Source organism: Liolophura sinensis, chromosome 1 (assembly GCF_032854445.1).
Source record: "Liolophura sinensis isolate JHLJ2023 chromosome 1, CUHK_Ljap_v2, whole genome shotgun sequence".
NCBI classification, from domain to species: domain Eukaryota; kingdom Metazoa; phylum Mollusca; class Polyplacophora; order Chitonida; family Chitonidae; genus Liolophura; species Liolophura sinensis.
Window position 1 is genome coordinate 64374023 of NC_088295.1, and position 13209 is coordinate 64387231.

At 38.9% G+C, this 13209-nt stretch overlaps 1 protein-coding gene across 3 annotated transcripts; it reads right to left on the reverse strand.

Annotated features, from left to right (window-relative positions):
- Positions 1 to 1037: 1037 nt before the first annotated feature.
- Positions 1038 to 12853, reverse strand: LOC135481859 (heterogeneous nuclear ribonucleoprotein R-like). Of its 3 annotated transcripts, none has more exons than XM_064761603.1 (12): positions 12772 to 12853; positions 7716 to 7919; positions 6857 to 7083; positions 6343 to 6450; positions 5644 to 5820; positions 5160 to 5295; positions 4741 to 4949; positions 4258 to 4431; positions 3891 to 4015; positions 3344 to 3441; positions 2914 to 3023; positions 1038 to 2217 (listed from the first exon to the last, which is right to left on the reverse strand). In XM_064761603.1, the coding sequence occupies exons 2-12, from the start codon at positions 7912 to 7914 to the stop codon at positions 1891 to 1893; spliced, it is 1890 nt and encodes a 629-aa protein (XP_064617673.1). In that variant the 5' UTR covers positions 7915 to 7919; positions 12772 to 12853; the 3' UTR covers positions 1038 to 1890. The 3 variants fall into 3 exon arrangements, with proteins under 3 accessions (XP_064617673.1, XP_064617674.1, XP_064617675.1); XM_064761604.1 differs by having other exon boundaries at positions 2052 to 2220; positions 2913 to 3023; XM_064761605.1 differs by lacking the exon at positions 2914 to 3023 and having other exon boundaries at positions 2052 to 2217.
- Between the last annotated feature and the right edge of the window lie 356 nt (positions 12854 to 13209).

Here is a 13209-nt window from a genome sequence, read left to right on the forward strand (position 1 = left end):
TGTTGGTGCTGTGCCGGGTGTTCAGTGGGTATTATTCGGAAGCAAGACAGTTGTGCAAAGCCTTGCTCATTGAGCAGCAGTGATTTCGCTTGAAAATAGAAGCCCATCTATCAAATGGTTCCATCGGGCAGCCGAATGACAATACTCGCGTCTTCAGAACTCGCCCACGAATATAATTTACTTGTATATTGGTTTACTACAGCCGTCAACACGGATCATTACATTCGTCTATCAACACATCTGGATTAAGCCTCGGAGATTTCGGCCAATGAACAAGGCATTGCTGATTATAAGATTATAAGTGTCACCTGCAGACCTGTACTGCCATTACCTGTTTGAGAGTTCCTTCCAGCGAGCTAGGCTCGTCCAATGGGAGCGGAGGTCTTCAGTTGTAACTTTTCATCGGCCTTTACCCGTCTTCTCCAACCTAGACGTAGGAGACGTGCTCAGCACCATAGTTCCGAAAAGTTCAAGGAAGAACTAAACTCAGTCGGAAAGTGGCCAAATAGCACCAACAGTCACGTGAATTCCTTTTTGCAAACATTCCCAATTACAGACTGGAATTCCGTGTGAAAATTCGGAAATCCCGTGCAAATAGACACACACAAAACTTTCAAAAACTTCACATAAAAGTTGGAAGCCTTTTTGGGACGGCTTTTGACTTGAGGTTTTTTGTATATTTTTTTTTCATTTTATTTTTTGGTTAATTTTCTGTGTTTTTGTGGCTATTTCGAGAAAGAAAAGGAAAGAAAGAAAACAACGATTAGTTGTGAAGAAAACAAATTACAACATTGACATGATCATACATCATTTGAAGGAAACTGTTAGTAAATATTTCATTTTTTTTCCCCACACCATTTACATTTAGCAAACACAAAAAGCTGATATAGAACTTTGGTATCAGGAATTCTGGTACCTGTTCTTTAAGCTTGCATATTTGCTTGCCACTCTTAATCTCGCACACTATCAAACAATCGTTCAGAAAGGGGAAAATAACTCATGCAAATTTTCCCCCATTAAGTAATAAAAATTTGGAATTTTCATGAGATAAAACCAGGAATTTTATTTCAGCATGATAATGTTACAAAAAAGCTACCAAATTCTCTGACGCCAACCACAAAAATGCCAACTAATAATGAATCTGATTTCAGGACACGTGACTCGTTTTGGTTTACAATGGACCGAATTAAGACATTACAAATGAATAACATGATTCTTATTCTTACGATAAAGGTGAAATTTCCCAGCACAAATGAGGACGTCTTTTTTACAGTATTTGAAGTATGATTTACTGACAGCACAACACAAATTGGTAACGTTTCCAACTGCTACTAGTTTAAGGTTTCACCACGCGAACTCCACTATGGAGTCGCCAATGAAAACTGTCATGTTCGTAGGGTTTCAGGTAGCATTCTTTTGCAGTTTTTGAATCCTTTTTATTTCATTTTTTGTTACTTTCCCTTGTTTTATATTTTTTTGGGGGTCTTTTTTATGTTTTTTAACAGTTTTTGCTGTTTTGTTAGTCCAGTAAATCAATACTCCACACTTCAAATCCACACCAAATGAGTTTTTTCTCAAAAAAAAAAAAAACTGCAATTGTGATTAGATTTTTTCCACATAAATCCAGGGTTGAGACTTGCAGTAGATCCAAATCCATCGTTGTTAAAAACTTTTTGAATACTTTAACACAAAATAGATCAGATCCTTGTCTAAAGCAGATATTAAGAACCACGTACATATGACTATGTACAAGTGGGGATGAGACAGTGGGAGTGGTGTTAGAACACTATGCCTAACACGGTAAGGGAAGCTGGAGATCCCCACACATCAGGTAGAGATTATCTGGGTTAGCAACTGGTGCTATTCTTTGCTGGTGGGGGAGATAACCACTTAACCCCAGTTTTGGCCATAGGAATCCTGGTACCACTGAGAATCGTTCCCACTATAGCCTCCACCATATCCCAGCTGATCCAACGGTTGCTGTGCAATGGGCTGTGCACCCCAGTTGTCCTGCATGTTTCGTCGCTTAGCCTGGCCAAAGCTGTAGTCTCCCCCTGCCTTGCGTTTGCCTCCCCTGTTGAGGGCACCCCCCCTGGGTTGAGTGGCGCCCCTTCCTCGAGCCCCTAATCCTCCCCCGCGTCCACCTCGACCTCCACGGCCACGTGCTCCTTGGGCTGGCGCTCCACGTCCCCTAATTCCACCTCTTCCTCGCATAGGCTGCATAAAGAGAAGGAATAGAAAGGTGCCCATTTCCTTAAGTAAACAAGAGAGATCAACTTACCACACATGCTAGAGATCTAAGATCCCACATTTTGAATGTTTCTAGCATTAACTTGATTTAGATAAACTTAGCTAAAATATTTAAAATGTCACCCATTCTTGCTGTTTTATTAGTCCAGTAAATCAATACACAAAACTTCAAAACCAAAATCCAAACCAAATGAATTCTTAAAAAAAAAAATCCTACCCATGAGGGATCAAATTGTAACAGATAAGATTTGTATTTTCTCAACAGTGAGCTGGAGTATCCAATTACATTGGGTAGCTCACACAAAACCATTTTAAGAAACATCCTTTTATTCCATGAACCCATCACCAAGGAATTCCTTCCAAAAATCCATCCATTACCAATTTAAGTTTTACTGGAGTACTTCATTAAATTCACATGCACACAATGGCATTTGTGCCTAACATCCAAAGCAGAAAGTTTCCTCCACCAGTTATTTGAAAAAAAAAAAAAAAAAGATCTATAGTTTTGATAGTGTACCAAATCTTCACCCAAGAAGACCTGACATAGCGACACAAAACATTTCTCTACACAGATTGGAACGGCCAACAGGACCACCAGAAATCCTGTTGGAGCTGGTCTGTGATGGTGTAAAGTTTGCTCCGAGAATGTAGTATGGTACTTACTGGGGGCATGGGTGGTCCGCCTCTCCCGCCACGCCCACGTGGGCCTAATGGCGCATAACCGCCGTAGTAATCAAAGTCTTCATACCCATAGTAATCATCGAAGAAAGGATCTGCAAATTTAGCACCAAACTTTATTTTGTCGACTTGACAGGAGAAAGTTAAAAAAAAAAATTTCTTCGAAACATCTAGTAGTATTACATTTGTTGAGTTATAATCAACAGAATTTAGCTCAAAAATTCTTCGAGTACTTTGTACACCCAATGCTGTTATGGTATGAATAACGATATGTCTAAGCAGGAGGCAGATCTTTGTTTTACACGAGCTGGACTGTAACGATGGGAGAGGCGGTAGTTTTCTCACCACGCTTGCAATTCACAAAGCAGCCACATCTAGAAGCAGGTTAGTAAGCAAGTTATGTTACATAGTTTACCATAACCACCGCCTCTGGGTGGGCCCATAGGGCGGCCTCTCATCCCTCGACCAGGTGGGTGCATCATTCTGCCTGGGGGACCCCAGAAATCATCGTACCTGAAATGTGGAAACACCGACTGCTAAACAGATTGACATCAACAGTTTACAGATAAATTTCTAAATGTTTTCTTTGATAGCTAAACCGCTCTATTTTCAAATTCATGCCTAGCTTGTTTGACCAAGCCATAGAAGTATTACATGTGTAATTTACTTATTTCATTTGGGATTACTTTCATTCTTTCTTGGTGGGAAGAGCTTTATGTTTAATACACTAATACTCAAGACAGAGGGTGGTGTGTGTGAGTGGCGCACAGGTTTTTTGTACGAACTGTTTTATTCAGCTCATGAAGTATTCTAAGTTACTGGTAGTAGAGCTGGTCATTAAATCCAGCCATAGTAGAAAACATGTGTCGCGTTCTGTGCATAGTTCTTGTTTACATGTGCAACTGATAAAAGCTCACTCTTCCACCCTGCACAAATCTTTAATGACATCAATGGGTACGAACCCTCCTCGCATCTGGAACATCTGGCCCATCTGACGTCTCTCTTGATCCCGCTTTCGCTGCTCTTTCTTCTTGTTATCTGTTGGTGGTTTTGCCAGGGACACCTCTATTTCATTCTTGCCAAATTTCTATGGTTGAAAATGTAATAACTAATTGTAATTTTTAATATTTCAGCTTATGACCGGTGGACAGATGGCCAACTTCCAAGACAACTGATAATGAAGCTTGACCTTACACAAAGACATGAAATTTTTGAGAATAACTTTGAAATCTGTGGTTATACATAAAAATACTCCCACAATTCTTAAACAGATAGGCATTCCCTTTAAGCAGACTTGGAAGACCTTAAAATACAAGAAATATTATGTACCTGGCCATTCAAAGCTTCCATAGCCTTGACAGCGCAATCTCGTTCCTCAAAGTGAATAAAACCATAATCCTTGATTTTCTTCACCCTTTCCACCTTTCCGTGGGCTCCAAACTTCTCTTCAAGCATTTCTTCTGTCACCTCTGAGGTAAGGTTGCGTACATACAGAACTTTTACCTGAATACAAAAATTTAAGAGCATCTCAAGTAACAACCACTCACACTAATAAATGATCACCAAATCTTACAAGGCTTACAACTGAGGACTATTTTAACATGTTTGGTAAATTTCTACAAACTATATATCTTGTTTCATAATTAACCTTGTATCTATATACTTTCTTTTATTTTTAATGTAACAGTTATTTTTAAAAAGATGAATATTTCTTGTATTATGGTAATAGCTGTACAATTTTTTCTTATGTCCCCACCTCAAGACTGTCCATAAAAAACATACGATTTATTAATGGTTAGACTTTATTCTCACCTTCTGCATTGTGTCAGAGTCTGGCTCTTCTAAGGGATCAGCCCAGTCCACCAGGATGTCACAGCCCCAAACTTTTGTCCTGCCATTACCAAGTTTCCTTTTGGCAGTTGAAGCATTTTTGTGGGTGTCGTATTCAAGGAAGGCAAAGCCTCGGTTCTTTTTCCTCGGTTCATCAGCACAGCTGTATATGATCACATCCAGCAATCCCTCTACACAACAGAAGTACACAAGTGATGACAATAACCAAACATTTTTATCACTGTAGCCACAACATTACGAAGAAGAACTAAAATGCCAAATTCTGTACAAGCCAAAATTTCAAAAGACCAAAATACCACCCAATTAGAAAATAGAAAAAGGCAGCAAGCAGAGTTCGTCTGATTCGCTTCACTCCACCCACAGCTGCACTGTAAACACACCTGTCTTTTTTGAAAATTCTTCCTGGATTTCTTCTTTGGTTTTGCTTTTGGGAATGTTTCCAACAAACAACCTCAAATTAGCCACAGAAACGTTGACTTTAAGGTACTTCCCCTTTCTGATTTCATAATTATCGAGCTGAAAATGAAATACACAAAAATGCCACAGTGTTTCAAAAGTCAAGACAATACTGCCTACCAAGCCCATACTTTTATCTTAAGCAGTAGACGTTTGATTCAGAAGTTTAATTTCAATAAAGTGTAATGTATTTAGTGCCAAATAAAATTTTCAAAAACTACGTTTAACTTACAAATCCCTCTTGAAATTTATTTTATGTTTTAATTTTTTAGTATGTTTTCCGGCCAAACTGCAGCAAACCACATTTTCAGCTTTACAACACAAATGAAGTGTAGATCATGTGAAGCAAAACTCCAGTAATTTCAGAAGAAAAAATTCTTGTATTTATTTACTAGCTCTGAGACTGACCTGTTTAACACAATCTTTAGCACTTTCACGATCACAAAATGTGACAAAACAATAGCCTCTGTTGCAGTTATTCACCGGGTCCATCATCAATCTCAAATCCCAAATGTTTCCACATTTCTCGAACAATGGAATCAATTCATCTTCATATATATCTCTGGGGATTTTTCCACAGAATACCTGAAAAGAAGGACATCAGTACTAAAACACGCGATATATGTGATTGATCACATGAACATCAAGTATACTGTTCATAGGATGACGACTTTCATTACAACCCAGTCAGAATGCTGACATATACATGGCGCTGCCTCACTATAAAGTCATGACCAGGCAAATCATACTTAGTCCTTAAATTACCAAAACTAGTTTTGCTTAGTTCCTGATCTGTTACACTCCATAGTGCAATTTAACACGTTTATTTTTGTAGTGTACCAAATCTTCACCCAAGACGACCCGACATGGCAACCCAAAACATTTCTATACACCGACTGGAACGGTCAAGAGAACAGTCAACAATCCGCCTAGAGCTGGTCCGTAATCACAAGTGAGCAGACTGGTAGCCATAAAAAATAAAGAAAAACCCTAATTTTTTCACAGGAATACACATAAATCGTAAATCCAAATAAACGTTGTTTGGTTACCACCAGGCATAACTTGAAAACAGAGAAAATCTTTCCTGCTCATAGAACCCTTGCTTACCTCGTGTCCAGCACCAGGTTGAGGATGATCCCAATTTGGTGGAGGACCACCATACTTCCGCTGACCAGTTGTCACATCTAGAGAATAGCCGGTGCGGTCTAGTATTTCCTGAAGCAAAAAGCCAGCTCTGATCAATTCAAATGTTAGCTGCTGTTATAAATACCCCAAGATCTTTGTAATCTGCCTGTCACCAAGGCCACACCAACACAAATTAAAATTCCTTTTAATGTCTAGATCAATCTACACCTTCTTGTAACTTCATTACTGAGCTACATTCCACTCCCTACTTCTAGTATGCTTGTACCAATGAATTTGTAGAAATCTGGATACCTATAGGTAAACACTCAAGGCACTTAACCAGCAGCGATCCAAATTATAACAATATGTATTGCTAGAACTACTGCATTAAAGCTGTCAATTACACAGACATCTTGTACATGTACCAGCTTCCACTATTCTCCCTAGCTCAGGTATCCATTTAACTGCAAACGTAACTTTCTTCATCTAACCATACCTTTAATTTAGCCTCATCCGGGCCCTTGTTAACTTTTGAGGCAGACCCTTGAGATTTGTTTCTTTGTCTGTATGTTTTCATGACACTACACAAAAATGCACTTTTGTTTGTGACATGTTCCAAACTGCTTTCATTGAACTCTTTTAGCACTGCTATGGCATCATCAACTGAGAATTCTTTTAAGGCATCCAGTGCCCTTTCATCCAAGTCAGCATGCTCCAGTTTACCTGAAACAATGAACAGTAACTAGAAAAGAGTTTTGAGATAACGGACTAAATCCTACTGTTTTCAGTACACTTGTTCAAAAATGTTAAACCATTTGTTTGCTAGTAACATGTACATAATTCTTTTATTTTCCTTAAATTCTCCAAATTTACATTTATTATTTTTTTAACACTAAATTCAATTTATTTACATATACATTGTACAATGGCATTCAATACTACATGTCACAGAGAACCAACCTCTGCAAACTTACTAATAAACAGTTCAACATGTGGCATACTGACATGCCCACTACATACTAGTAGAAGACAAGTTGATTTGAACAAACTGCCACATGAGTGTCGCCAGCCGCTTATTGCAACCAAGGACCCACTAACAGTGATGAAATCTCCAAATTCCCTGTTCAAGGCCCGTTTCCAAATGGTTCAACTCAAACTTTGTCATATATGAACAACAGACATGATAGCATCTTCTAAGCACACAAGATCAAAACCTCGAGGTGATATTAAAACAGGACTATTCTTTGTAAGAAAACTGTCAATATGTGACTTGGAATTGTTGTTCTGGTGCGAGGAGGATATCCACAACTTAGTTATGCGGATAATTATCAACACTTGAAAATGTCACCACTTACCACTCTGGTATATTTTATCTACTTCAACAGCTACTTTGGATTCAATTCCAAGTTCTATCAACTTGTGGAAATCTTCACTCCGTCCATTGATTTCTTCCTCGTCTAGGCCTTCTTGGGTTTCCATTGGTTCATCTTTTACGCCGTTGTCTCCGAGAAGACGGTCTTCGGCTTGTTGATCCATTTCTTCAACATCAGCCATCTCCCCTGCAAATGCCAGGCAGATAAGTGAAAATAATCATTGATGATTTGTTTTCTTTAACTCCAGAACAGGGCTAGCAGCACACCATTAATTTTTAAATTGCTAGCAAAAAATCCATTTAGGTTTAACTTTCACAAAAGACAAAAAATCTGTGATATTAGTAGTCCAAATGACAAAAATTTCTAAACTTTTGAATTTCAATTTTCTTGCATTAGCTAAAATACTTCCCACGAAGAGCCTTCTATTTCAAAAGATTATCCTCTACATATAATGTACACATTTACTTATTTGACTGCATATAATGTACATATCACTTGAGATTTGATTGAATGAATTTCCACACGTTGACTGTAATATATTTAACACTATCTTGTCATTAGCATGTTTTGGGCTTCAACCTTTTGGTAAAATTCCACAAGCTTCTTAAATAATCACCATAAAATAATGGATTGGTTTTTAACTACATGCATACTGGATATTATATCAGGGGTTCGCAGAAGTCGTCTGGACTGTTTTTTGAAAGAAGTATTCAAAATTTCACATAAACTCAATTTTAACAGATTTAAAGTTCCTTGAAGCAATCTGTTTGCATTAGGAGTTACCTCCCTTATAAGGAAAACTAATTGACTGCTTTGATTAGATTTAAGAAAGCAATTTTTGGAAGCGAGAGGGGAGTATGAAATCAAAACATGACGCATAGTAAGCAGGGCTCGCAATTAGCGCCGGTCCGGTGGTGTGAGGCCACTGGATTTTCTTTTGGTCCAGCTGAGTGTGCAAAGCACTGGTCCGTTGGGCCAGTAGAAAATAGAAACACTTTTTGTAACAAGTCTTTGTCTTATTTAGAAATCGGGACGTGACAGTTTTTTTTTTCTCACACTGGCGACATAAATGTCACTCAGACATGGAGTGCGGCTTGCTGAAGAACAGCAGTCGCTCTCGTCAGACAATGGCAGGGTTCTGGTCAGTTTGGTACACAGAAAGACCCGAGAGGTGTACAAAGAGTTCCGGTCAACATCATCATGAAAAGGAAGTTTGAAGTGCGGCAGCCCCGGAGCGATGAATCAGGCGCGTTGGAAAGGTGATCTAACTGGAAGGCAAGTACAGTCGATAAAAAAAGAGCCTATCATATCACGTACACACCCGGTGTACAAATTATCGATTTGTATGTCTCTAACAGTGGCAATAAATCAACAACACCGTCACAATGTGGCGATTCTTAGCTAAGCCTCCTGAAAAGAAAGCAAGATTAACTGACGATCAATTAAGTAGACCAATGTAGCACAAATGTTGTGAGTAGTGACTGTGCATATTTAGTGTGAAAATGAAGGCATCCATTAATTGACACTTCGTGACTGACCAGTCAACGTAGGCTTATCCAATTAGGCATGAATGAGCAGCAGCTCACTGTGTGCTGTCATAATTGAAGTATTGTGCTTGCAGTTACTGCTAATACATAAGCGCTTGTTACAGATTTCTCATTGTTTTAAATAATCATAGCAAAACAACTGCTTTGTGGATGAGAAAAATCAACTACATATATTACTGGATTTCTCAAGCATTCTTAAGTGACATTTGGATTGTGGGATTTATACACCTTATACAGCCACTTAAAGAGTTTGTGTGTGAAGTTGGATTAATTTTGTATCAGTAAAAAAAGTTGTGTGTTAGCATCAAAAGTGTCCCTTTAATGTTCGTACATGTGCTGCAGCAAGTGCATTTTACATACCCAACAGGGGTTTAGCCAGGGTGTTAGGTGCGGGTGTCTCACTTGAGTGAGTCAGGACCATAGGCCGGGGTCAGGGGGCCGGAGGTGCAAATCTAGAGGCGTTCTGAGGTCTACAGTGGACAAAACTTAAGTCAAACCACTGTTCTTCATGTTGTCATCATGTTTGTTATTTCCTCTGAAAATTTTACATGTTCATGTGGACTAAGGTTCTTTTATTACATATATATGTAGTATGAAAATTGTCTTTGCACAATAGGCGAATGTCATTAAAGCCTTCTTGGCCTCTGCATCAGCGGCGTAGTACATGTATTTTTAGCATGATCATGGGAGCCTGATAGATTGATGGTTTAAATAAAAAGGAATTACACTAAACAAATCCGGTAACTTTAAGCTGGACGTGATTTTTGGTCGCACTGGCCACTGCGATTGATACTTTTGTGGAATCAACAAAACTGAAAGTACACCAGACCTGAAATTTCTCGTGCCCTCAGTCCACTCTGACTGCATACTTTTCAACTTCAGTGTGTTGTCACGCGAACATTTTTGTACAGCTTGCAGAAAACTTTTTTTTTGTTTGTTTCATTACGCCTTTCTTTTTTTTTCGTCACTTTGGGCTGTTACCTACACTGACTCGGCATTGCACTTCCAACATGTCCGATGAAGTCATCGCTGTCAACGTCACCACCACCGTGTGCCTGGAGTTCAACATCAAGCTCCAAATCAACATCCTCTTCAATGTCTGAGTGTACACTAGCACTAGTTGAAGCTTTGTTGAAGAAAGACATTATCTTGCTAGATTTATCAGAGCCACGTTTTGAATTCTTCCAATTTCTGCGCTTATATACTTAGGCAGACTCCAAGTGGTTCGATGTTTCCTATACGTACCGCATACATGGATCGGGTCTTGAAGGAATTAATGATGGGAAATTCCAAAAGTATTTGGTAGATTTAAAATATATTTTAATATGCCAAAAGTTTCCGGAAATAATCTTTTATTCAGGGAATGAGACGACAATTTCGCCGCACTGCGTACTATAGGGAAGGGAGACAGCCCCTTGTCCAGCTAATACTGGCTCTGATTGGATAACTAGGTCAAGTTGATCGAAGGGTGGATTTTAAAACATTTCGGCAGGCTTTCTTGAACTATGGTAGTGTTCAGCTAAATGATTTTAAAATATTGCCTGGCAGGGAATAAAGACGGAAAAACAAGGTATGGATATTTCATGTTTTACTGATTTGTAGACCATCTCAACATATACCTATTTAGCTGTACAATAATCTGGCTGCAGTCTCAAATCCGCTCTACCCGTCTCATTATCGCACGCCTGGTTTGCCCGTCGCATGGACGGGGAGACGTATGGCTGGCTAAATCCTTGATACCAAAGATGAAAAGTTGAAATACAGTACTTATGAGCTCATAATTTGAAAATGCAGAATTAGGTATTTTTTTTGTTTCAAGCAAGACCTACACTTGTAACACCCAATGGTTCGTTTCCAAAGAAATGAGCCGTTTTATTAAAGCGCTTGTTATGGTGGTATCAAGCGTGTCCTTTTCATTTTGTCAGGACCAGTACACTTACAGTCGGACCAGTAAAACTCTGAGAATACTGGTCCTGCTGGCCAGTTAGACTTTCTGCTTAAATTCTAGCCCTGGTAAGCTTCCTTGGTCTCTCCGAAATAGGTCCTTACGAATAATTTGACCTACTTCGGCTTCTGATTGTTCTGTTTTTGACATTAACGCAAGTAACTGCACGTGAACGCTCGAGTTCTGAGTGGTTTCCACCCCGACGTCATGTGGCACTAATATCTTTAGCTCCTTTCAAAGCAAACAGGCAGCTTCAAGGTTTCCTTTTCGGGAATCTGAAGTTTGATAAATCATTAAGAGCAGTGAAATTAAAACCTTCTTTGCCAGATCTGAACATTAACTAGCAACATCTATTCGCTATAAAAAATAGTTTTTTTGCTGAAAGGAGATGTGTGCCAGGCATGACTTCAGGCCGTTGAGAAATTATAAAATAGTGTACTTAGACTCTCTAAATAAGTAGCCTCCCTATTTAAAGATCACTATAGTAATACTCTATAGAGTAATTTACTAGATGTGGGTCTCTAAAATTTTCTCAAAACTGATGGCAGATTTACTAGACATGGCACTGGAAGTTTACTAGACTCCGTCTGACAACCACTGGGAAAATCGAAGCCTGAAGATCCTGAGTCTCTCCAAAATGATTCGCAAAGGAGATATCGTCACTTTCTGTTTGGCAGATGTCATTTAAATGGACAACAAGCAAATATGTGTCAAGTTATACAATTATGTACTAAGTATAGCCAGACTATATAATATCTGGATATCGGTAACTTCCTAACCACGTCAACCGGCTTAGCCTAGGTGGCTACTAATCTTGCTTATAAAATGGCTTTATTTTTTTTACTATGCTACTCACGTTCATTACTAACGGTGAAATATTGCTTTTTCGCCGTCAATTTGTTAACCTATTAACTCACCAGAATAGTTGACATATATCTCAAGCCACGTGGGATGAAACAAAAAAAAAGGCAACGAAGAAATCATGACTAAATTTCGCGACTGCTGTTGAATTACCGCGGAACGCATGTCCTTTAACCCCAAATGATGTACCACGAATGATAAAACTGTATGAAAAATAATAATTACACGTTAACAGCCATACCACAAATACTCATCTATTTAAAATAGCCAAGTCTTCGACATTCGCCTCCGCCGGCTTAACTGATTCACATCAATGATCCGATCAGAACAAAGAAAGCATGGCCGGCAAATTGAACAACGCATGCACGCTGACCCACTTATAGGTTACACGCTGCTCACCGATATCATAAACACGCTATCTGCTCATCAATTTCCCCCGAGATATGTAAAGTTAAACACTAATGCACTGTCGAAACTAGTAACGTAGATTAAAGTAATTATTGTACGGAAGACAAATTTCTTTTGAAACCGGTACACTGTCCTGTTTACAGGCAAAGTCTCAACCGGTTATATGTACTCCAAATATTTAACCCTTATGCACAATTATGGACGTAAAATGCAGATAAAATTGCATGTCTTATGTAAATCAATGCATTACATCTAAAATGTCATGTTTATTTCTTACCTACGATGTTGCTACCCAGCAAATTTTCCCGAATAAAGTCCCCTCCTGTGTGTTGGTCTCACAGCTCTTGCGTAAAAATGGCGGAAAGACACGAGTATGTACGGGGTTTCCAGCAAACCGACAAGGTGCCCTCTTGTAATCTCTAACCCACATGAACAAATGAAGAAACCGTAGCTCCCCTAAAAAATTTGTCACGCTTCTCAGTTGGCTTTTGGTTGCCTTTTAAACTAACAACAAAATAACCAAGACATCCAGAAATAATTTTTGGTTTGCAACGAATCTAAACAATTTAGGTTCGAGCTGAGAACCTAAGAGAAGAAAAATGCTGTTAGAAGGCCAGAAATCCACAAAACTTTTCTATTTCACATGTTTCCCTCCGCAGACATCAGCAGGATGGTAAGTGTAATCAACCGGTATCGCAAACTTGACCATTTAAAG

Coding starts and splice junctions, on each gene's coding strand:
- LOC135481859 (XM_064761603.1), bottom strand. CDS start 7,914: ATGGCTGATGTTGAAGAAATGGATCAACAAGCCGAAGACCGTCTTCTC. Junction 7,084..7,715: donor AGATAAAATATACCAGAGTG/GTAAGTGGTGAC, acceptor TCATTGTTTCAG/GTAAACTGGAGCATGCTGAC. Junction 6,451..6,856: donor CGGATGAGGCTAAATTAAAG/GTATGGTTAGAT, acceptor TTTTTGCTTCAG/GAAATACTAGACCGCACCGG.